The sequence below is a fragment of the Neofelis nebulosa genome, chromosome 6 (genome assembly GCF_028018385.1).
Source record: "Neofelis nebulosa isolate mNeoNeb1 chromosome 6, mNeoNeb1.pri, whole genome shotgun sequence".
Classification (NCBI taxonomy): domain Eukaryota; kingdom Metazoa; phylum Chordata; class Mammalia; order Carnivora; family Felidae; genus Neofelis; species Neofelis nebulosa.
Genome location: NC_080787.1, coordinates 147,424,358 through 147,447,612, shown reverse-complemented (window position 1 = coordinate 147,447,612; position 23,255 = coordinate 147,424,358). Strand labels below are relative to the sequence as shown.

At 42.4% G+C, this 23,255-nt stretch overlaps 1 protein-coding gene across 7 annotated transcripts in view; it reads left to right on the top strand.

Moving 5' to 3' along the window:
• Nucleotides 1–23,255, top strand: part of LOC131515131 (uncharacterized) — a 210,799-nt gene that overhangs the window by 30,417 nt on the left and 157,127 nt on the right. For 2 of the 7 annotated variants that reach the window (XR_009263465.1, XR_009263464.1), the window contains exon 2: nucleotides 6,623–21,610. Coding sequence is in view for 3 of the 7 variants with exons in the window: in XM_058735811.1 (XP_058591794.1) it covers nucleotides 6,623–6,742; nucleotides 20,954–20,976 (143 nt within the window). In the remaining 4 variants the exon portion in view is untranslated. Of the gene's footprint in view, nucleotides 1–295; nucleotides 21,611–23,255 lie in introns of those variants that run through there. The other 5 variants (XM_058735809.1, XM_058735810.1, XM_058735811.1 and 2 more) reach the window with 4 other exon arrangements.

The window sequence follows — 23,255 nt, the reverse complement described above, 5'->3', positions numbered from 1 at the left end:
ATGGGATTAATTCCTTGATTTCTCTTTCTGCTGCTTCATTATTGGTGTATAGAAATGCAACAGATATCTTTTTTTTTTTTTTTCAACGTTTTTTATTTATTTTTGGGACAGAGAGAGACAGAGCATGAACGGGGGAGGGGCAGAGAGAGAGGGAGACACAGAATCGGAAACAGGCTCCAGGCTCCGAGCCATCAGCCCAGAGCCTGACGCGGGGCTCGAACTCACGGACCGCGAGATCGTGACCTGGCTGAAGTCGGACGCTTAACCGACTGCGCCACCCAGGCGCCCCTGCAACAGATATCTTTACATTGATTTGGTATCCCGTGACTTTGTTGAATTCATGTATCAGTTCTAGGAATTTTTGGTGGAGACTTTCAGGTTTTCTATACAGAGTATCATGTCATCTGCAAATAGTGAAAGTTTGACTTCTTCCTTGCTGATTTGGATGCCTTTTATTTCTTGTTGTTGTCTGATTCCTGAGGCTAGGACTTGCAATACTACGTTAAATAACAATGGTGAGAATGGACATCCCTGTCTTGTTCCTGACTGTAGAGTAAAAGCTCTCAGTTTTCCCCGATTGAGAGTATTAGCTGTGGGTCTCTTGTAGATGGCCTTTATGATGTTGAAATATGTTCCCTCTATCCTTACTTTGTGGAGGGTTTTTATCAAGAATGGATGCAGTATTTTGTCAAAGGCTTTTTCTGCATCTATTGAGAGGATTATATGGTTCTTACCCTTTCTTTTATTAATGTGGTGCATCAGAGGGTGCCTGGGTGGCTCAGTCATTTAAGTGTCTGACTCTTGATATTGGCTCAGGTTGTGACCTCATAGTCATGAAATCAAGCCCTTGCTTGTGATTCTCTCTCTTTCTCTGGCCCTCCCCTGCCTGAAGGTGCTCTCTCTCTCTCAAAATAAATAAACAAACATTTATTAATATGGTGTATCGTATTTATTGACTTGCAAATATTTAATCACTCCTGCAGCCCAGGAATAAGTCCCACTTAATTGTGGTGAATAATTCTTTTAATACACTGTTGGCTTTGATTTGCTAGTACCTTGTTGAGAATTTTTGTGTGTGTTTTCATCACGTATATTGGCCTGTGATTCTCCTTTTTAGTGAGGTCTTTGGTTTTGGTATTGAGGTAATACTGGCCTCATGGAATGAATTTAGAAGTCATCCTTCAATTTCTATTTTTTGGAATACTTTGAGAAGAATAGATACTAACTCTTCTTTATTTTATTAATTAATTAATTAATTAATTGATTATGATACTAACTCTTCTTTAAATGTCTGGTAGGGGTGCCTGGGTCAGTTAAGTGTCCAACTTTGGCTCAGATTATGATTTCAGTTTGTGGGTTCGAGCCCCGTGTTGGGCTCTAGCTCAGAGCCTAGAGCCTGCTTCAGATTCAGTGTTCCCTATCTCTCTGCCCCTCCCCTGCTCATGCTCAGTCTCTCTCTCTCTCAAAAACAAGCATTAAAAACCATTTATAAAAAATAAATTAATGTCTGCTAGAATTCCTCTGGGAAGTCATCTGGCCCTGGACTTTTGTTTATTGAGAGAATTTTGATTACTGATACAATTTCTTTGCCAGATATGGGTCTGTTCAAATTTTCTGTTTCTTCCTGTTTCAGTTTTGGTAGTTTGTATGTGTTGAGGAATTTATCCATATCTTCCAGTTTGCCCAGTTTGTTGGTGTATAATGTTTCATAATATTCTCTTATAATTGTTCATATTTTTGCGGTGCTATCTAATTTCCAATTTTTTTCTTGTGGTTGATTTCAAGTTTCATAGTGTTGTGGTCTGAAAATATGCACCATATGAGCTCAGTCTTTTTGTACTGGTTGAGGCCTAATTTGTGTCCCAGTATGTGATCTATTCTGGAGAATGTTCTGTGTGCAGTCAAAAAGAATGTGTATTCTGCTGCTTTAGGATGAAATGTTCCTTGTTGATTTTCTGTCTAGATGATCTGTCCATTGTTGTAAGTGGGGTGTTAAAGTTCCCTACTATTAATTGTACTATTATTGATGAGTTTCTTTATGTTTGTTTCTAACTGATTTATATATTTAGGTGTTTTAAGTTGGGGGTATAAAAATTTACAATTGTTAGGTCTTCTCGTTGTATAGACCCCTTATGATATAGTGTCTCTCTTCATCTCTTGTTATAGTCTTTGTTTTAAAATTTAGTTTGTCTAATATAAGTATGGCTACTCTGGCTTTCTTTTGACATCCATTACCATGATAGATAGAGTCCCCTCACTTTCCATTTGCAGGTATCTTTAGGTCTAAAATGAGTCTTTTATTGGCATGATATAGAGGGGTCTTTTTTTTTTTTTAATCCATTCTGATGCCCTATGTCTTTTTTTTTTAATTTATTTATTTTGACAGAAAGAGGGAGAGACAGACAGACAGACACTAGGGAAGGGGCAGAGGGAGAGAGAGGGAGAGAGAGGGAGAATCCCAAGCAGACTCTGTGCTGTTAGTGTGGAGCCTGATGTGGGGCTTGAACCCACATGCTATGAAATCATGATCTGAGCTGAAATCAAGAGTCTGATGCTCAACTGACTGAGCCACCCATGTGCCCCTGATACTGTATGTCTTTTGATTAGAGCATTTAGTCCATTTACATTCAGAGTGATTATTGAACGATATGAATTTAGTGCCATTGTATTACCTGTAAAGTTGGTGTTTCTGATGATGTTCCCTGTTCCTTTCTAGTCTTTGTGGGAAAGAAATTTTAATATTTTTTGCAGGGCTGAACTTCTCTAGTTTTTGTTTGTCTGGGAGATTCTTTATCTCTCCTTCTATTCTGAATGATAGCCTTGCTGGATAAAGTATTCTTGGGTGCATACTTTTTCCATTCAGCACATTGAATATATCATGCCATCTCCTTCTGGGCCTGCCAAGTTCTTGTGGAGAGATCTGAAAACCTGATTTCTCTTCCCTTGTAGATTAAGGACATTTTTCCCCTTGCTTGTTTCAGGATTCTTCCTTTGTCTGTGTATTTTGTAAATTTTACTATGATATGTGTTGGTGTTGGCTGGCTTTTGTTGATTTTGTTGGGAGTTATGCCTCTTGGATTTTGATATTTGTTTCCTTCCCTAGATTAGGGAAGTTTTCAGCTATAATTTGCTCAAGTAAATCTTCTGCCTCCTTTGCTCTCTTTTGTTCTTCTGGGACTCCTATGATATGAATGTTTTTATGCTTTATGGAATTGCTGAGTTCCCTAAGCCTACATTTGTGTTGTAATGCTTTTCTTTCCCTCTTCACTTCAGCTTCATTATTTTCCCTAATTTTATCTTCTATATCACTGATTTATTCCTCGAAATTGTCCATCCTTGTTGTCATTATATCCAGTTGGTTTTGCATCTTGGTTATAGCATTTTTTAAAAAAATTTCAGCCTGACTAGTTTTTCATTCTTTTATCTCTGCAGTAAGGGATCCTCTACTGTCTTCTATGGTTTTTCAAGCCCAGCTAGTATCCTTATGATTGCTGTTTTAAATTCTGGTTCAGGCATATTACTTTTATCTGTTTTGATTAAATCCCTTGTCACGACCTTTTCTTATTCTTTCTTTTGGGGTAAATTACTCTGTTTTGTCATTTTGTCTAGGTCACTGTGTGTGTGTGTGTGTGTGTGTGTGTTAGGAAAGCCTGTTATCCTTTCTCTTCCTGAGAATATGGCTATATTAAGAAGAGGTCCTATACTGTCCAGGGCCTGGAGATTCAGAAAGTGTTTCAGGGTGTGCAGCCTGCTGTGGTGTCTTGGCTGCTCTTTCCCTTAGGTCAGTCCTCTGCAGAGTTTCTCCTGGCCTGCAGTGGGGAGTGTTTGTATCTTGTCCAGTGTGTGGTGAGTTTTAACTAGGTGTATTTTGGTATGTTTGTTAAAAGAGTCTAGATCTGGGGTGCCTGGGTGTCTTAGTAGGTTGAGTGACTTTGGCTCAGGTCGTGATCTCACGGCTCGTGAGTTTGAGCCCCATGTCAGGCTCTGTGCTGACACTTCAGCTCCTGGAGCCTGCTTTGGATTCTGTGTCTCCTCTTTCTGCCCCTCCTCCACTCGTGCTCTGTCTCTCTCTCCTTCAAAAATAAATAAACATTAAAAAAATAAAAAACAAAGAGGCTAGATCCTATTCGCCCTAGAGTTAAAGCTTTGCACCACTCTACGATCAGTAGACTCGGTGCCTGTGAGGCGTTTGTGTTGGTCTTCTGAGGGAGAGCCTGCTGTGCTGATTCTCAGGCTGAGTTTCCCTAGTAAAGATGCACCTGCAGAGTGTAGAGGGGTGGGGCTTGGTGTAAGCAGCTCAAACCTCCACTGGGGGTGCTATGCTGCCCACTGAGGTCTGTGAGCGCTGATGGGCAGGGGTCGCAAGCAGAAATGGTGTGGCCCTACTCTCTTGTCTCCTAAGCAGGGAGTTCACACTGGCTACTGTTTAGGAAACCCTCACAGAAGAGTGAACGATCCCCCCTCTTGTGTCCCCAGCTTCTGTCAGATCCCTGCCATCACTCGGTCTGTGTCCGAGCTGTATGCCTCCGAGGCAGCGTAGTACTCCTGTGTTTTATCCCAGATGTGTGGCTGTGTTTCAAAACTCCAAATTTTAGGGACCTCGCATGGCGAGGACCCACACTGATCCTCTGGGGGAAGGTCTCCCCACGCTGTGGCTGGTGCCAGTTAGTCCCAGAAAAACCATCACACAGTCCCCGGGGAGTTTATGGTAAAGTGAGGCAAAAGGTCAGCACCAAGGTTTTCTGCCCTCAGCAGGTGTCTCTATTCCTATGCTAATGAACGGGGCAGCACGTTGACACTCACCAGCTCTTTTGTTCCCAGAGAGGCCATGCCACCTCTCCCAAATGCACTCCAAGAAGGGGGAACTGCTCTCCTAGTGCGACCCAGAGGATCCTCAAACCACTCTGTCTGCTCCTGGGCCCCTGTCCTCCTTTTCCACGGGATCACTGGTGTGGCCACCAGGCTCCACATGGTGGTGGTGCATACTTCTAAAACTTCAGACTTTGGGCTCCACTGCCTGTAAAACTTTGTGGTAATCAGTTGCTCTCATTTTCCCAGTCAATGGTTTTGGGAGAAGTGTTTCTCTTGTGCAGTCCCCTGCGTGCTGCTTTCTCTCTGTTCTCTCTCTCTGTCTCCCTTTTGTCTCCAAGATCAAAAGTCCCTCCCCTCTGCAGCATCCATGATTCTTTTCTTCCAGAATTATGTCTCCACAGCTCCTATCTTCTACAATGTGGCTTCTTTTCTCCCTCTAGTTCTGCAGTTTGTCCTTTCAGCATTCAGATTGATTTCTTGGGGGTTGGGAATGATTTGATATTTATCTAGCTGTGTTTGAGGGATGATGCAAGGATAGGGTCCTCCCACTGCTCCACCATTTTAACTCTGGATTTTGATCATTTTAATTAGTGTGTGGTGGCATCTCATTATTGTACTGTTTTAATACCAGTGATCTTGAGCATCTTTTCATATCCCATCATTGCATCAGGAATGGAAAACATCAGTGCAGACAGAATGAATTCCTCTGACCTGAATATGTCAATTTTTCTTTTACTAGAATATGCTCATCTGCAGTGTTCCATCTGTATATTTACTTCAGTGAAGTGTCTGTTCAGATCTTTTGCGTGTTTTTCAGTTGGATTTTTTTTTCTTACTGTGAGTTTTAAAAGTTATTTGTAGGGGCGGCTGGATGGCTCAGTCATATGAGTGTTTGACTCTTGATTGTGGCTCAGGTCATGATCTCACAGTTTGTGGGATTGAGCCCCGTGTGAGGTTGTGGGCTGACAGCATGGAGCCTGGTTGGGATTCTCTCTCTCCCTCTCTCTCTCCTCTTCCCCCACTTGCACTCTCTCAAAATAAATAATCTAAAAAAATTTTTTTAAAAAAGTTCTTTATACATGTTTGGTTCAACTTCTTTATCAGATATGTGTTTTGCAAATATTTTCTCCCAGGCTGTGGCTTGTCTTCTCACTCTTTTAACATTGTCTTTCCTAGAGCAGACATTTTCAAATTTTAATGAGTCTGACTTATTAATTTTTATTTTATGGATGGTGCTTTTGGTATTATACCCAAAGAGTCATTGCCAAATCAAAGGTCACATACATTCCATTCTATATTTTCTTCTAGAAGTTTTGTAGTTTTGCATTTTACCTTTAGGTCTAGGGTCTATTCTGAGTTAATTTTTGTGAAGAATTTAAATTTAAATAATCATTTGTTACATATATCCATTTTGTACCACAGTGTGACTAATTTGGGTTAATCTGTGATCTTTTTGTCCATTACTCAGATCACTCAAGACTTTATTGCATGCATGTGTTTTGTTGTTACCAGTGTTCACTCTCAAGTGGTTGCCTTTTCCTTCTCGACTGACTTCAAACTATGTTCTTTCTCATTATCTTAGCTGGGGTGGATGTTCTTTCAGCATGGTTGCACTTCTTATATTAAGATCAATTCCCTTAGTCAATATCTCATTTGTGGGAATCCTATAGTGATAACTCCAGAATTGGAGAATTGTTGTGAAGGGTTTATATGCTTTGAGCTTGACATACCCAGGTAAAATAAAAATGACCACACTCAGGTCAGAGGTAAGTTATTCTGTCTGCATTGAAATTTTTCTCTCCTGATACAGTGTTCTGTCCAGCTCCCTTCTTAACCTGGGAATCTGCATCCACCTGGCCCCTGTCTGTTGGCCGACTCCCATCACAGATTATTGGAAGTCCTGTGTCCAATGAGGAAAATGCAGAAAACTGTAAGTCAGAAGTTCATGAACTCACTATCTAGTTATTCTTGCTGCTGGTTCTGTTCCAGTCTTGAGGTTGGATTGTCCTGCATGGTTGCTGCTTAGATACTAGATGTTTTAGATTCAACTTAGACCCTTGGCTAGAGTAGTCATGTCTTCCCTTTAAAATTCTTGGTGGGTTCATCATTCACTTTCAAACCTGAATATGCCTTTGTGACTTCCAGAAGTAATTAAAATTAGATAGTGTGCTTATGCCTAGAACCTCAGCCTTCATCCTTCCCATGAGTCTGTGTGGATTCTGGTTCTAGTTCTCCTGTTCAGCCCATCCTGCTCTACCTGAACTTGATGGGCCATCTCTTTCCCTCCTTCTCTCTCTGTCTCTCCCCCCACCTCTCCCCACCCACTGCTAGACCCTCCTTAACTCCCGCAGTCTCCCATGTGGGCACAGCCTGAAGTATCCTTTCTCTCTGGGAGCCACACACATATTTTCTATATCCATACAAGAGCACACACTGACTTGACACTCCCTCTCTCAGCCTCTTCTCTGCCTTCCTCGCTCACCCTGCTCTCCATGCCCTCTGCTTGCCCTCTAGCAACTGAACTCTGGCACAGTTTCCCAAGCCTGTCGATAATGCTCCATCTGTCCTCCTGGTCTTTGCACAAATGTCCCTCCGAGTCTCCAGACCAGGTCATGTTTGCTCCCAAAGGACTGGCCAAACATCAGCTCTTTCTGGGAGTCACTGTGCTCCTCACCCTTCACGTCCTGCACTTCAGGGTTGCTTCTTGTTCATCCAACTCACAGAGCCCTCTCCTTATGTTAATTGATTGATTAACTGAACCAATATATAAAGAAGCGAATACATTTGCTGCTGGATCAATTTGCCAGCTTAGAGACAAAGGAGGTTTTTGCTTTACCAAATATTCAAATATTATGAAATTCCCTTGTGGGCTGAATCTCTCTCCTACACACAGGAAGCAGCACATGGAAAGAAAAGGAAACCGGGTGAAGAGTAGAGGTTAGCGAGGGTACCGAGAACGTGGGCAGAGGGCAGGGGGTGAGGGTCGGTGCCCTGTCCAGGGCAGCCTGGAGGGGAGTGAGCTTGGGACTCGTGTGAGAAACAGGTCATTTCAGTGTTGTTGATGAGCTGGTTCTACCCTCCCTGGGCAGGTAGATTCCTCTGGTGACAGAGGATAGACTCTACTGCAGTCACAGCTAATATATACATTTTCAGTGGGGGTGGGGGTGGGGGTGTGACAGGGAGAGGATATCACAAATACTTGTTCTTGGGAGGCAAAAAAGCCTTAGATATTGCAATGGTCTATGGCCCTCCAAACGGCCTCAGTCCACGAAGAGATGTATAGTATATCTGTGGTATTAAAGCTTTATGCAAGGGGGCGATTAGGAACAAAATGCCTAAAATGGCTTCTGGGGAGAAGGATGGTGATGATAAGAAGGTTGGGAAAAACTGGGCTGACAGATGGCCTTAAAGCCAAGGAAGGGGTTCTGGCCAGACATACCCTGGAAAATGGTGAAGTTCCTGCATGTCCCAGAGGTGCCCAGTCGAGGGGTGAGCAGGGCTGAGGTCAGCTACTCTGTGGTGCAGTGCTGAGCCTTGTCCGCCCACAGGGGGCTCATACATTTGTACATGGCAACCTCTGTGCTCCTGGAGGCCCTCGATCTGGCAGTCCTGCCTGCTCATGCTCGAGCCTGACATGACAGTGTTGGAAGGTTCAGACTAAAATAAGAGTTGAAGTTATGGGTAGGTCACCTGGGCAGAGATTTGATCGTAGAGAGCACTGCACCATCACTAGGGTGAAGCGGGAATGCAGGTCATTTTAAGGACAGGCATGTCCTTCTACAACGAGACATGTTGGTTCTGCTCCCCGAGTGGAAAGTGCCCTGGAGCAAGGTGGTGTGGGAGTGGAGCACGAAGCCCAGAAACACCGGCCATCCCCGTACTTTTGTGACGTGGGGGTGCTCTAGAGGCTCTAGAGGTTATCAGCTGAAAGTCAAGGCTAGCAGAAATGCTGATGCACTTGTTCTGTTACCAGGAACCGGTTATACTATCCTAAGTCAGAACCCTTTTGTTTGCCTTTTGGAATCCTCTAATCCTGAAAGTCCCAAAGGAAAACCAGAGAGAGAAAAAGAACTGCAGAAAAGTGGGAAAATTGCCAATTTATTTTTCCCCCAAAACGTTGACTCTGGGTTGGCCTGTGGCAATGCATTAGTAATGAGTCTGTTTATATATATACACTTTCACTGATACAAAATCAATACATAAGTGTGAAACAAACATTTAAAGGCAATCTGTTTGGCAGTGCTGAGTGCCCGGGGATGGTTGTGATTTTGTGTCATACATTACAGGTTGGTGAAGGCGTCGGCATCCCTCTCCTTGAAATAGGGGGCTGTCTGGGGTGGTTGGGGGCCGTGACAGGGCACAGGTGAGGTCAGGGCTGTGGGCTCTGCTTCATCCCACACCCACATCAAGCCACACCAAGGGCTATCCGGTGACATGTGTGGGTACACTGGCCCGGGCCCCCTCGCTGACTAGGAAACATCTCCAACTCTCGGCTGTCGTGAGGGTGGGTCGTTCTCATTTTCACATGAGACCGGCATGCTCCGTGCCACAGACTGATGGAGCTTCTTCGCTGTTTTCTACAAATGGAAGAGTTGGATTGTTTCTTTTCGTGGGGGAAAGCTGTTCGGTTCTGTGGGTGAGGAGGAAGGCCGTCTCCCCTAGTTTCACCCAACCAGGTGTGCTGCCAGGCCTGTCGTTAACATCTTGAGCTTAGTCTCACTACCATCTGACAGGGCCGAGCAGCATGGTGGCCACAGTGACAAACACGGAGAGGGCAGGCCTGGACACGCGGGCCAGAGCGTGGCAGGAAGAGAGGCACGCATGGCGTCCAGGTTCCAAAGAGGCAACGGGGATGAGCAAGTAGCAGCTTTGGGAACAATGACAGAGTGGGTTTGCATTTCATCCTCTCCTGTGTGACCCCATCCTGGCCCTGTCTCCTTCCTTAGCGCAGCGACGTAACCAGTCGCCTGTAGTTTGGAGCCTGGGCAGAAAGTCTAGATCTCCCAGGGAATGCAATGGTGCAGACTCACTGGACTGTCATCACTCCCCGCTCCCCAATACGATTTCTGGGTCCTAAGATAAAACCATTTTCAATTTTATTAGATAGTGAGTGCCAGCTTGCTCTCCAAAGCAATCGTCTCCTACTCTGGATACATTCATCTTAATTTTTTGCTATTTTTACGGGTAAAAAGTGCTGTCTCTAACTTGATTTGGACTCTTCTGATCACCAGTGGGATTGAGCACTTTTTTTTTCTTTCTCCCAATTAATTTATTGGCTGTTTGGATTCCTTTCTCTGAGAACCGCATGGGCCTTGCCTTTGCGTGTTTTTGGGGCGTGTGGTTTTCTTAGATTTGTAAGTTTTTAAAAAGTATCGTATTTGGAAATTAATCCTTAGTTCGTTCTATGTAGGGCAAAGACTTTCTCCAGTCCGTGACTTCTCTCTTAATTCTGTTTGTGGCATCTCCTGAAAAACTGAAGTTTTAATTTGACAGAGTCAGACATTCTCCTTTCTCGTTCATGCTTTCTGTGTCACGTTTAGGAGAACCTTACTACTGTGAAGTCATAAATATATTCTTATACTTTTTCCTAATAATTTTAAGACATTTTGCTTCTTTCCACATTTGAATCTTTGATCAATCTGATGTTGATTTTGGAGGTATGCATCACATTTAACTTTTTTTTTTATTGAAGTATAATTAACATACGGTGTGATATTAGTGTCAGGTATATAATACAGTGATTCAACAATTCTATGCATGACTCAGTTCTTATCACAGTAAGTGTGCTAATTTAACTTTTTAATATTGATAGTCAACTGCTCTAAGACTCTTTACTGGGTGGTTCATCAGTTCTCCACTGGTTGATATTGCTATCCTGTCATCCACCAAGTTTCCAGATATAAACAGATCAATTTCTGGGCTCTCTTTCTGATTCGTTGAACCTTGTATCAATTCTTGCACCAACCGTAAACTTCTTAGAACAGTTCTATTGAGGTAGAATTAACATACAAGACACTGCATGTATTTAGTTTTTCATTTCATAGTTCTCTCTATTTATAGGTTCTAGCTTCCTTTTTTTTTTTTTGCATTGATTTAGTATTTCTTTCTTTATTTCCTTGTTTATTTGAATATAGTGAACACATAACGTTACGTTAGTTTCAGGTGCATGGCATAGTGGTTCAACAAGTTTATACGTGATGCTCAGCTCACCATCTGTCACTTTACATTGCTATTACAATGCCATTGGCTATATCACCCATGCTGTGTCTTTTATTCCTGTGACTTTTTCATTCCATAACTGGAAGCCTGTATCTTCCACTCCCCTTCACCCACTGTGCCCATCCCCCACCCTCTCTCCTTTGGCAACCATCGGTTTGTTCTCTGTAGCTACAGGTTCTAGCTTCTCGACCTGAAATTTATTTCATTAATTCTTGCATTTTTTAAAAATTTGCTTCCTGTTTTAGCTGTATCCAATAAATGTTGATATGTAGTTCTTCTGTCGCTTGTTCTAAGTATTTTGGAACTTTCATGTGAGTTTTTCCTTAACCTTAACCCATGAATTTTTACAGAAATCTGCCTTTTAATTTCCAAGGATATTTTTAATTTTTTCAATGAAAAAATGTACTATTTCCAATTGTATTGCACTGTGATCACAGATCCTGGTTTTCATGATACGAATATTTTGGAGTGTGTTGAGAATTGCTTTGTTTTCATAAAAGATTGTATATTATCTGTTTACTGGGATGAAGATCAAGCTGCTTGATTGCATTGCTTTAATCCCTTGTGCTCTTATTATACTTGATGTAACAGTTTCTGATGGCTATGTGTTAAAAAAAACCCTCATTATAATGGTGGATTTGTCAATTTCTCCTTTTTTTTAAAGTTTATTTTGAGAGAGAGAGTGCACACGAGTGGGGGAGGGGTAGAGAGTCAGAGAGAGAGAGAATCCCAAGCAGGCTCCATGAGCGGGCTTGAACTCACGAACCATGAGATCATGATCTGAGCCGAAACCAAGAGTTGGATGCTTAACTAACTGAACCACCCGGGCACGCCTGTCAACTTCTCCTTTTAATTCTGATAATTTTGGTTTTTTTTTTTAACACATAGCCATCAGAAACTGTTACATTAAGTATAATAAGAGCACAAAAGCACATATATTTGAAGGGAATTTTGTTAGGTAAAGCCAATTAATGATTTTTACATCTTACTGGTTGTTTATCCCTTTTATTATTAAGTAATCTCTGCCTTTCTCTTCATTCATATTTTTTTCTTTAATTTTATTTGACCAAATTAATATTGCTAAACTGGCAATATTCAACTTTTCAATGCCAAACTTTCAAGTGAAAGACTAGATAGTCAAAACATAAAGAAATAAATCTGAGAGTTTGTCTTTTAATTGGTGAGTCAAATACACTTATATTTATTATAGTTACTCTATATTTGGACTTCTTTCTATCATTTCATTTTATATCCACCATGTTTCTCTTTGGTTCTCATTTTTTCTTTACCACATTCTGTTGAAGTAGAGATGTTTTTTTCTTTTTTTCCTTTCTTCTCTCTCTCTCTCTCTTTTAACATTTTCTGTCTTGTTCCTTTACTGATCTGGAAATTATTTATTTGGTTTCTATTTACATATATATATATATTTTTCTAATTTTAATATTTCTAACAATATCTAAAGCTAATAACTGTCTCTTTCCTACTCTTGAAAAGACAGTGACCTTAGAATGCTTTGAATTCTCTTTAAATTCACTTTAAATTCTCCTGTTTTGGAATAGAGATAGATAGGAATTTGATGGTAATTAAACATGAACAAAAACAAGGTGAAATTTTACTCTTATGTGTGAGAGCCGATGAAGAAATGTTATGGGCTTAGCACTGTTAACTGTGTGACACAGAGTGAGTTACTTAATCCTGTGATTCCATTTCTTCATCTGTAAATAGTTTTAATACCTACTTGTTAGGGTGTTGGGGATTTGATGAGTTGGTGAATGTAATATACTTAGAACAGTGCCTGGAATATAATAAGTGCTGTTTACGAGTTTGCTAATTTTTACCAGACGTTACCTGGATGTCAAGTGGTAAGAATACCTGAAATAAAAATCTATTGAGGATCCAAATGATATGGCCAATAGCAATATTTTAATATGTAAAAGAGGAATGAAAAATGTATCACCTATCTTGACAAGTAGAAGAAAACATCTGAAAGCAATCAAAGGAGAGTTAATAAAGAACAATTAAGTGTATTAACTGTGAACAATAGTCCAATCAAATGTGCCCTTAGGAAAACTGGCTTTGGGCAGGAGGTTCCTGGAGAGAAAAGGAGGGATGGTGAGTAAGAAGGGCAGTGGTGAATAGAAGAGGCTCCATGTGTAAATCAATGTGTTCTTATGGAACATGAGTCAACAATATGATCTAAATAGTGTAAAAGGCAAAACCACTTTTGGGTGTGGTAACAAACCCAGGCTGAATAGTGGGACATACTTCATTACTCCATTTCCTTTGGCTCTTGCTGGGCCCTCGGCAGACTTTTTTTTTTTTTTTTTTTAACGTTTCTGAAAATCACATGTTGCAGAATGTGGAGAGGAGGGCAGGGATCCTGATCTGGAGTTTGGAGAGCAAGAGGGATAGGGAAAGCTTATGATAAGCACCAGCTTGATGCTGACAGTGCCTTGTGGCTTGTGCTTGGAAGAGAGAGGCTTCGATTATTCTGGTTAGTCAAGAAGAGTGGGGTCAGAAATCGCAGTGTGATGCTGCCAGCGGGGGCAACAGACGCTGAATGAGGGACTAACCTAACCACAGAACGGATCCGTCAGTGGGACAGGCGACCACCAGGGTCTAGGAATGATGCCAGGAACATGATGGGCTCAGACAACTGCCTTTCAGGCTGACTTTGGCGTAAACACGAGCTCCAAGCTGCCCTGAGAAAACACGGTGGTCAGCTAAGCCCGGCGAGTGTGCCTGTCCTCTGGAATTCTCCGGGTACAGACTCGGCCAGTCTCCGCACCCAGGACTGCACGAGGAGCACAAAACCTTGTCTGTGATTAAAACCACACTCAGGAGTGGCTCATTCAGGCACCCCGGGCCTGCCTTATGCTGACTGATGGTGATAATTCTATTTCCCATGATTTCTCGAGTGTGCTTTTCATCTGTATTCATTCTATGATTTTCATGAGAAAGCCATAAAGGGGTCCTTTCCACTACCATTGACACACGTGATCTTCACCAACTGGGAGGAAACAGGAAAAGGTAGTGCGGGGCCAGAAAAGAAATTGATGTTGATCTGTGAAAGGGGCTTGTCACACTGGCCAGTGTCTGTCCTGCAGTCAGATGGAATGCCACTTCTCTGAGTTGCCTTCCCGGACCTCTCACTGGAGTAGACTCTTCCCCCACCCACCCTTCAGGTGACACCTTTGTTGGGTAGACCCGCAGTGATCTATTTGCTTACTTATTCATTGTCTGCCTCCCTCATTTCATGTAAGATCCTCTGAGCTGGGTGCTGGTCCTGTGTTTTTAACAGCGATGTCACCCAATACTTAGAAGTGTGTCTTTCATGTAATAATGATAATTACTATTTTTGGACCAACAAGAGGCAGCTCTGTAAGGTTGGATTGTTTTGAATGGCTAGCCACTTGCATCCTTTTAGGAAACATGTCTCTCTGAATCTCTGTGAAGTAAGGGTACAGGTAGGAAAGGTCAAGGGTAAACATGGATAGGATTATTACTTAGGACGTTCTGGTTTGGCAGGTTCATCAAAATGCCTAGAAAAGCCTGGATTTTTGCTTTGAGTGGCCAAAGATGTACCTACAAGAGCAGGAACATCTGATGGGATAAAAAGCTGATTGGAGCAAAAAGCTGAAGTTAGAGACACAAATGTTCTCTCTCACCTTCTTTCATAGGTGATCAGATGCCAGTTTGCCTGGGACAGTCCTGGCTTATACCTGCTGTCCTGGCACAATTCTGATAGTGCTCATTTACAACCTCAGAGGTTTCCTGATTTGGGTGATAAGTCATATGGCCATGTTGTCTGTAAGATTCAGTCCACCCCTTCCAACACCCAGCCAGCCTGGGGCCACAGTGTATGTGGAACTGCAGATGGTATGTGCTAGAAGGGATAGGAACTTGTGATTTTGGAGTTCATAAATTATGGAGGAGAATCACACATATTTCTTGACACTCATAATATGATTCTCTTAAGATTCTGCCAGTCAAATGCTCTTTGTGCTTTTAAGTTTTCATGACTTCAGAACATTTGGGGCCATAGCTACAGGGGTGATAGGTCTTGGTGTCGTTATAGTCAGGCAACGCATGCTACATGATCTTAAGACAACATGGCTGGGTCACAATGTCTTCCCAGGATAAAACTTCCTCAATTTTGGGGGCACCTGGGTGGCTCAGTCAGCTAAGTGTCTGATTCTTGATTTTGGCTCAGGTCACGATCATACCGTTCATGGGTTTGAGCCCCCTGCTTGGGATTCTCTCTCTCTCTCTCTCTCTCTCTCTCTCTCTCTCAATAAATAAATAAACTTAAAAAAAAACCCACAAAAAAACCCAATAAAAACATACATAAAACTTAGTCAATTTATTTACAGCTCTGAACTCTTTAGAACCCGGGAAAGCCTGTTCTTAGGGAGCCCTTCGGGGAACAGGGAGATAGGTCCTCATAATTGTGCCTCCCTTTAATCTTAATCCAAGCTTCTAAACACCTATCCCTTTCATCTTGAAGAGGAGTCTTTTCCCAGGAGGCTTTTGATCCTTCAAGCAAAGAGACACCTGAAAGAATGCCCAGCCCATGCCCAGATATGTCAGAATACCCGGGTCCACAGATGGGACACCAATAAAGTCTGCTAACACAAGCAGCTGTCTGACATATTTGGCCACTTTTAAGTGGTTGATCATTAATGTATGCACTTAAAGGTTGGGGAAGGTCACTGAGTGGTTCCAACAGAAGAACATATCACCCCATTACACCAAAGTGGTAAGAAGATTAATTTCCCAAACCAGAGTAGGTGATGTGGCCAAGAGGAGAGGGCCACATGCTTGCTAGATCTGAATGCCCCGATTACTTCTTCTGGGATATTATGTTAAAAGTGCGGGTTTAGTCAGTGAAAATCAGAGACACAGATCATCTGAAGCAACGCATCAGTGATGCAGGCACAGGAGCTGGACGAAATGCTGCCCTAATGCACTTTGTCCGTTGCAATTTGTCTGTGAATTGCATTAAGAGAAACGACACTGAATATAACACATGATGCCACTTCATGTGTGGTGTATTGTAATGTAATATCAATAAGTTACTTGCCATGTTAATTTGCCTGTGTATCCAGACCTTAGGGTGACCTGACAGCTCAAGATAGCAGATGCTCTGATTTTTCCACTTTCCATGGTCTTTATCACCATTGTTTAAAATGTTTGCATAGTAATCTATTGGGTTGGTATCCCATAATTTAAATATTCTTCTACTTTTGTATGTTTAGATTGTTTTGGGTTTTTTTCTATCGCAAATACTATAGAAGCTGGAAGTATGCATGCATGTTTTCCGATGTTTTAGATTAGTTACTTAAGATGAGTATTTGCAAAGAGGGGAAAGATTAAAGACAGCAGGAAGCAGAGGGTCTGAAGAGCAGTGACTTGGCTAAGACATCTCTTTGTCTGTACAGCATTTCTCATGCTCTTATGTCATCTGTCTACACAGGTTGGTGAAGAACTTGACAATCTGATGATTGATTACTTTGTGGACCTTGAATGGAAACACTGCACCCCTATTATATCAGGGGGAGGAAGTGAAGTGAGGAAAAACCTCTTGTCTAGATACAATATTGCTTTTTGTACAACACAGTATGAAATACATGTATTTTTGAAACTTTAAAAAAATGTTTATTTATTTTTGAGAGAGAGAGAGAGAGAGAGAGAGCAAGCAAGCACGAGCCAGGGAGGGGCATAGAGAGACGGGGACAGAGGATCCATGCTGACAGCAGCAAGCCTGATGTGGGGCTTGAACTCATGAAGCAGGAGATTGTGACCTGAGCTGAAGTCGGATGCTTAACAAAGTGGGCCATCCAGGAGCCCTGAAATATTTGCATTTCTATGTTACTTGTCTTGTTTCAAGCTTGTATTTTTTTCTTTCCTTTGCATTCTCTCAAAGCAGGTTGATGGCCCATGGGAGAAATTATTTCCTTGGGCAAACAGATAGAAGACACTTGTACAAAAGGCAAAGAACACATCTTTCAGATGCCCTCCCTTGTTCTGTTGAATGGCTTCAAAGAAGAGTTTACTGGGAGACCTGGGTGGCTCAGTCGGTTCAAAGTCTGACTTCAGTCCAAGTCATGATCTCATGGTTCATGGGTTCGGGCCCCACGTTGGGCTCTGTGCTGACGGCTCAGAACCTGGAGCCTGGATTCTGTGTCTACCTCTTTCTGCCCCTCGCCTACTCATGCTCTGTCTCTCTCAAAAGTAAATAAAAGTAAAAAAAGAGAAGAGTTTACTGTTTTTATTTTCTTTATTAGGAATTAAAATAGGAGACTTTTGATGAGGTCTTGTTTTAAAGAAGCTATTTTCTTTGAGAAAAAAAGTGCTTCCCCTTTTGATGCTTGAGATTGATGTGATGAAATTTAGGAAAAACTTATATGACAGTTGTTTGTGTTTCTTCTGGGTGATTTGTTTAGAGTTATGTGTACATCTAAGATGCTTTAGAGTCTTTATAACTGATTTCTCACTTTCATATGGGAGATATAACAGCAGAATTATGGAATCTTGTAGCCTCTGGTTGCTGGAATTGTCCACCTTTGTAGAAGCGTTAGAAAATGCTGAGAGTGATTTCATGGGGGTTAGTTTGTTGTTGTTGTTGTTTACTTATTTATCTTTGAGAGAAAGAGGATGGGGCAGGGGGTGGGGAGACAGAATCCCAAGGAGGCTCTGTGATACCAGTGCAGAACCCGACATGGGGTTCAAAACCGTGAGCCGTGAGATCATGACCTGAGCCCAAATTGAGTTGGATTGCTTAACTGACTGAGCCACCCAGGTGCCCTGATTTCATGGAGTTTTAAAGTAGGGTGCCCAGGAATGCTGGGTAAGGTCAGAGCGAACCCAAAGAGAGTGCCAACTGTGTGCCAGGCACACAGTACAGCTGTGTGCTGTACAACTGTCCACCCATTTAATTCTCAACCCTAGGGGGTAGGAACCGTCATGTCCCCCTGTTTCACTCAGCATCAGTAGAAGAATTTGGACAAATGGACCAATAAACTTGATTTTCTAGCTAAATGCTTGATCCACTGTATTGTCCTTGGGGCCATGAAGCTGTTCCCCACTTCCAGAAGGTGACCACTTTGTTGAGGCTTCTCTAGGGTCAGAAGTGGCTGCTGATTGCCACTCCCAAAGAGGTGCATTCTAAGAACAGAAGAAAATCATTGCCAAGGAGAATGGTTATTGGGCCTGGTTTTAGCAATTTGCAAAGTCCAATAAAAAATAAATCCCAAAGCAGTCATATGTTTCAAATCTGAATGTTAACAGCTGTGCTCTTATTTCTTTGCTGACTATAACTACAATGCTAAGCCTTTTCTCTGTGTTTAGAAAAAGCTCTGCCTTCACCTTAATGTTCTGGCCATACCAGCCAACTGTCCTTTCCAAATTTACCCCCAATTCCTTATTTCCTTCTTTAGATATTTATTTCTTTTTAAGGAGAGATCTCTACAGGGCTAAGGTTTTAAAACAGCAAATTGTGCTAAATTCTTAATCCTCCTCTAACATCTGTTTATGTTTTTGGAATATATATATATATATATATATATATATATATATATTAGTAATGTTTTTTAAGAAGTCTTTTTACCCCTGTCCAAAAAGGAACTCTAAGAACCAATGTTTTCTTTATTTCCTTCCTTTTTCTTCCTGCCTTCCTGCCTACCTGCCTTCTTTTTCTCTTTTGGGTTTTTTTTTAGATTACTTTAAGGGGAAATAATCCCTTAATGTGTATCCAAGAACACTGAAAGATGTTTGGACATTTTCTATTCCTTTCTGGCCTCTGAGTTCTGAGTCACTGAGTTTGTGTTTTTAAGTCAGCACCTATGGGCAAAGTTCTCTTTCAAAACTAAACTAGTCCCCATGATTTAAAATGCCAACCAACCAATGAACCAAAAAATCCACTCCCTAAAAAAAAAAAGGATCAAACCAACCAAAACCCCCTCAAATTTAACCAAAAACCTCTCCAAAAAAATCAGGTCCTCATTTTGGATCAAAGCCAGGCAACATTTTCCCCAAATTCCTCCTGCTCTATAGAGAGAGTACATCTCTGAACATGCCAAATGGAAATTCAGATATGAGCAACTCTTTTAAAATTCTTATCTTTTAAATATTCATAATTTTCCAGCTCTTTACTATCATAAATTCTTTTCATTAGAAAGCTCACCTTGGAAAGGGCGGAAGGGAGGAGCGAGTTCGGAAGGCGCTGCTTTCCTGGCTCCCTGCTTGCTCAGAAAGTGTCTGGTAATGGGATGGCAGGACACCCGGCTGTGGGTGCTAGAGGGTTCTTAGCTCCAATCTGTGAGGACGGAGATGTGTCCCTCCAAGTCTATCATCACCCAGGTTAGACAGGCCCCACTGAAGCCTCTCTGGTGGGTGGGAATTCTTGGAGGCAGTGATGCCTGAATTTTCTAAGGATGAGCCTAGGATAGCCATTAAGCTAGAAGGGCATAGGGCTGGGGACCTAACTTACAGCTGCATTTGCATGGTGCTTTATACAATATTGAGACGATCTTTCCTTTATTCATCAGAGAATGTAGAGAGGGCTACTGGCCAGGACTGTGGGGTGGGGTGAGGGAAGGAAGACCACTACTTTCAGCCCCTTCATGGAGACCCCACCGATGAGGAGCCTCTTGGGATAGAGCTGTGACCATGCTGGAGATTGGGCATATTGACAGACTGCCAATGGGAGAGGCTGGTGCACGTATGTTTGCCTGAGTCTGCAGAAGGGGCAGGCAAGGCTGGAAACTTGGCATCACGGGAGGGGAGAAGCACTTCCGGGTTTCATCATGCATGCTGTGATTTGTCTCATTGGTTAAATCTCTGGGTCCTGGAAGCTGTTTTACTAACAGTCCCTTAAGGAATGGAGAACCATGGAATCTCTCCAGTAATCTCGCCCACACGAACTCCAGTGGGTGGTGAAGCATCCTGCTTCATTTTGCCTCGGAACGATTGGGGCACCGTGACAGCACAAAGGCAGCTGAGGTGGGGCTTTGCAGCAAATAAAGGGACATGGGCATCACTTCCCATACTGGTGTGATTCTGTGCTTTGTTGCTTGTTTTTTAAGTGCTATTGTGGCAGTCAGTGGCATGAGTGGTGGACACCCAGTGGTACTCCCTTCCACTGAATTTCTTTTTTTTTTTTTAAGTTTATTTATTTATTTTGAGAGAGACAGAGACAGCACGAGTGGGGGAGGGGCAGAGAGAGAGGGAGAGAGGGAATCCCAAGCAAGTTCTGTGCTGCCAGCACAGAGCCTGACCTGGGACTCGAGCCCACTAAACCGTGAGATCAGGACCTGAGCTGAAACTCAAAGTCAGATGCTTAACCGACTGAGCCACCCAGGTGCCCCCTCCACTGTTTCAGTAGCATCTGTCCCAGTAGATTCTCAGGGAGCCTCAAAGGTACCCTAGAGGTTGTCTTCTCGGCCTTGAGCCTCCTACACCCTGGTGGGGTGTTTTCTGCTGGCCAGTCCCAGCCCATGTTACCCTGCCTTCCAACCTTTGGCCAGCCACTGTGGATCAGTTCTGGCTCAGGTCCTCCTGGAGAATTTCCCCACTACTCAGTGGGCTTCAATCACACCTTTTCAATGAGATCTGAATGCCAGCCTTAGAAAGGGGGGTGGGTGGTGATCTCTTTTTCAAGTGTGTTCTTTCGTTGAGCATTCTCCTTCATCTCTTGGATATCCTCTAGAGTTCTTTTTATCCCTTGACAGTCAGCTCCCTGTTATGGTTATATAATTCTTTATATTAAAGTCTCCCTGTTAAAATTATTGTGTGATTTCTGTCTCCTAACTAGACCTATTGATACAAGATGATAGTAGGGATAATTGATAGAAATACTGAGTTTGTTCCCTTATACATTTTACTTCCTTCTTATTTGAAGCCTCTGTCCTGGTCCCGACAGGTGCCAGCCCTCAGAAGCTGTGAGTTAGTTGCATCAGCGGGACTGGGTCCTAAGTAGCTGACCCCCAGGTTCACTGAAGATTTCCATACTTGACGAAATGACTGGAGAGAATGGATGAGAATTGATGATATAACACTAGCTTTGCATGTGGGTGAGGGGAACCCAGAGAAAAACAGCTTGAATTTCTTGTCCATAGGGATGGGACCTCAGAATCAGAATGAAGTTGAAAGAAAATAAACGTGAGACTCCCAGTGAATCTGCTTTATGATAGTTACAGTTTTTATGTCAAATCACTGACAAATACATAAATATAAAAGCTGGCATGGATTTGGCAATGCTTCTACAAACTTGTATTTTATTATTTATAAAGCATTTAAAAACACTTGAAAAAGTGGTACATGGTATCAATTTATTTACTTAAAAATTTTTTTAAAACGTTTATTTATTATTGAGAGACAGAGAGACACAGAGCATGAGCAGGGGAGGGGCTGAGAGATGGGGAGACACAGACTCGAAAGCAGGCTCCAGACTCTGAGTTGTCAGCACAGAGCCCAATGTGGGGCTCGAACTCACAAACAGCGAGATCATGACCTGAGCCAAAGTCGGACGCTTAGCCTATTGAGCCACCCAGGTGCCCCTCAATTTATTTACTTTTATTACTAGGTCTATAGATGTGAGGATTTCCTGCCTGAAGGTGGTAACTCCACAGCCCCTCTGGGATCAGAAGCTCACAGGTCTGGAGCTGGTGTTATAAGAATGGAAACAATGCTGAAAGCCAAGTGCTCATTAATATACAATATGGAGATCGTATCATCTTTTATTTTTTTTTTTATTTTTTATTTAAAAAAAAATTTTTTTCAACGTTTTTTATTTTTATTTTTGGGACAGAGAGAGACAGAGCATGAACGGGGGAGGGGCAGAGAGAGAGAGGGAGACACAGAATCGGAAACAGGCTCCAGGCTCCGAGCCATCAGCCCAGAGCCTGACGCGGGGCTCGAACTCGCGGACCGGACCGCGAGATCGTGACCTGGCTGAAGTCGGATGCTTAACCGACTGCGCCACCCAGGCGCCCCTAGATCGTATCATCTTTTAAACAGTCTTAGCAAAAGACGCAAAAATCTGGCTTTCATGTGCAGTGTCTCTGTGTCCACTGTGTATTTTTCTTTGTCCATACTTTGAAAGGATAAGCAATCATTGCTTGTTTGTTTGCACTTCCTGGGAGAAGATGCTACTCTGGATGAAATGCATTGGCCCCACCTGGGCAGGTGGAGGATCCCATGAAAGGAGCAGTTGGCCGCCTGCCACTGGCTGGGTGATGCACAGAGAACAACCCTGGAGCGTGCCCTGGAGCGTCTACACCCTCATCCTTATTTCCCCAGTTTTTCTTCTGGAACAAGTGGAAGCCTCTGATGCACTTATCTCCTTCTCTACCTTCCCTATTTTAAAATTAGGATGCTAATATTTGTGAAGTCATGAACTAATGTTTAACCTTTTCTGGCATCCAATATACATGCTTATTTGGCTCCATGGCCCTGGTCTAGCACCCCTACGTTAATCCAGAGAATCGAAATACCAACAGGAAAAAGGAAATGAAGAAAGCAAATGCAACATTAGCTACAGAAGCATTTCACTTAACAAAATCAGGAAAGAGAGCGTATCTCCCTAAGTTTCACGTGATAATATAAAGTGATAATACTTTGGTTGCTTTAATTTCATTTCCTCTGCTCTGTTTTCCCTTTGACCATTAACAACACTCAGCTGTGTCACTTTGTGACCCAATGGCTGTGTGCCTGAGAGCCTGGGGCTGATGAGAAGTGGACCCTCTTTCTCTCTACCAATTTTTAAGTTGTTTTCTTCATCCATCGCCAGCCCCTGAGACTCAGCCCTTAACCTTGTGAGTTTAGTGTTTGGCTAAACTGGAGAAGAGAATTAATGATGGTATTGGAAAGACTTTCTTGACAAAATTCACTTTCTGGATATGGGAAATAAGGGTTCAGGGCTTCATAAATATGACTTATGGGGCAATTAGACATATTGGCAGCCTTTCTGGGTCCAACATGGATGTCTGGAAATTATATGTCAGCTCCCAACCTCATGCTAGATTCTGTAGTTTTCTGGCTTTGCCATGGGGGTGGGGGTACATGGTGATTAAATAAATGATCCCAGAATGAAAGACAAAAAGAGAGAAAACAAATGATTTCATAAAATGGGAGAAAAAAGGAAAAATGGAATTTTTACATTTTGATATTTTTTCTCCCTTGGACTTTCACCAAAATCTTAGTTTCCTTAGTGCCAAGGTTTT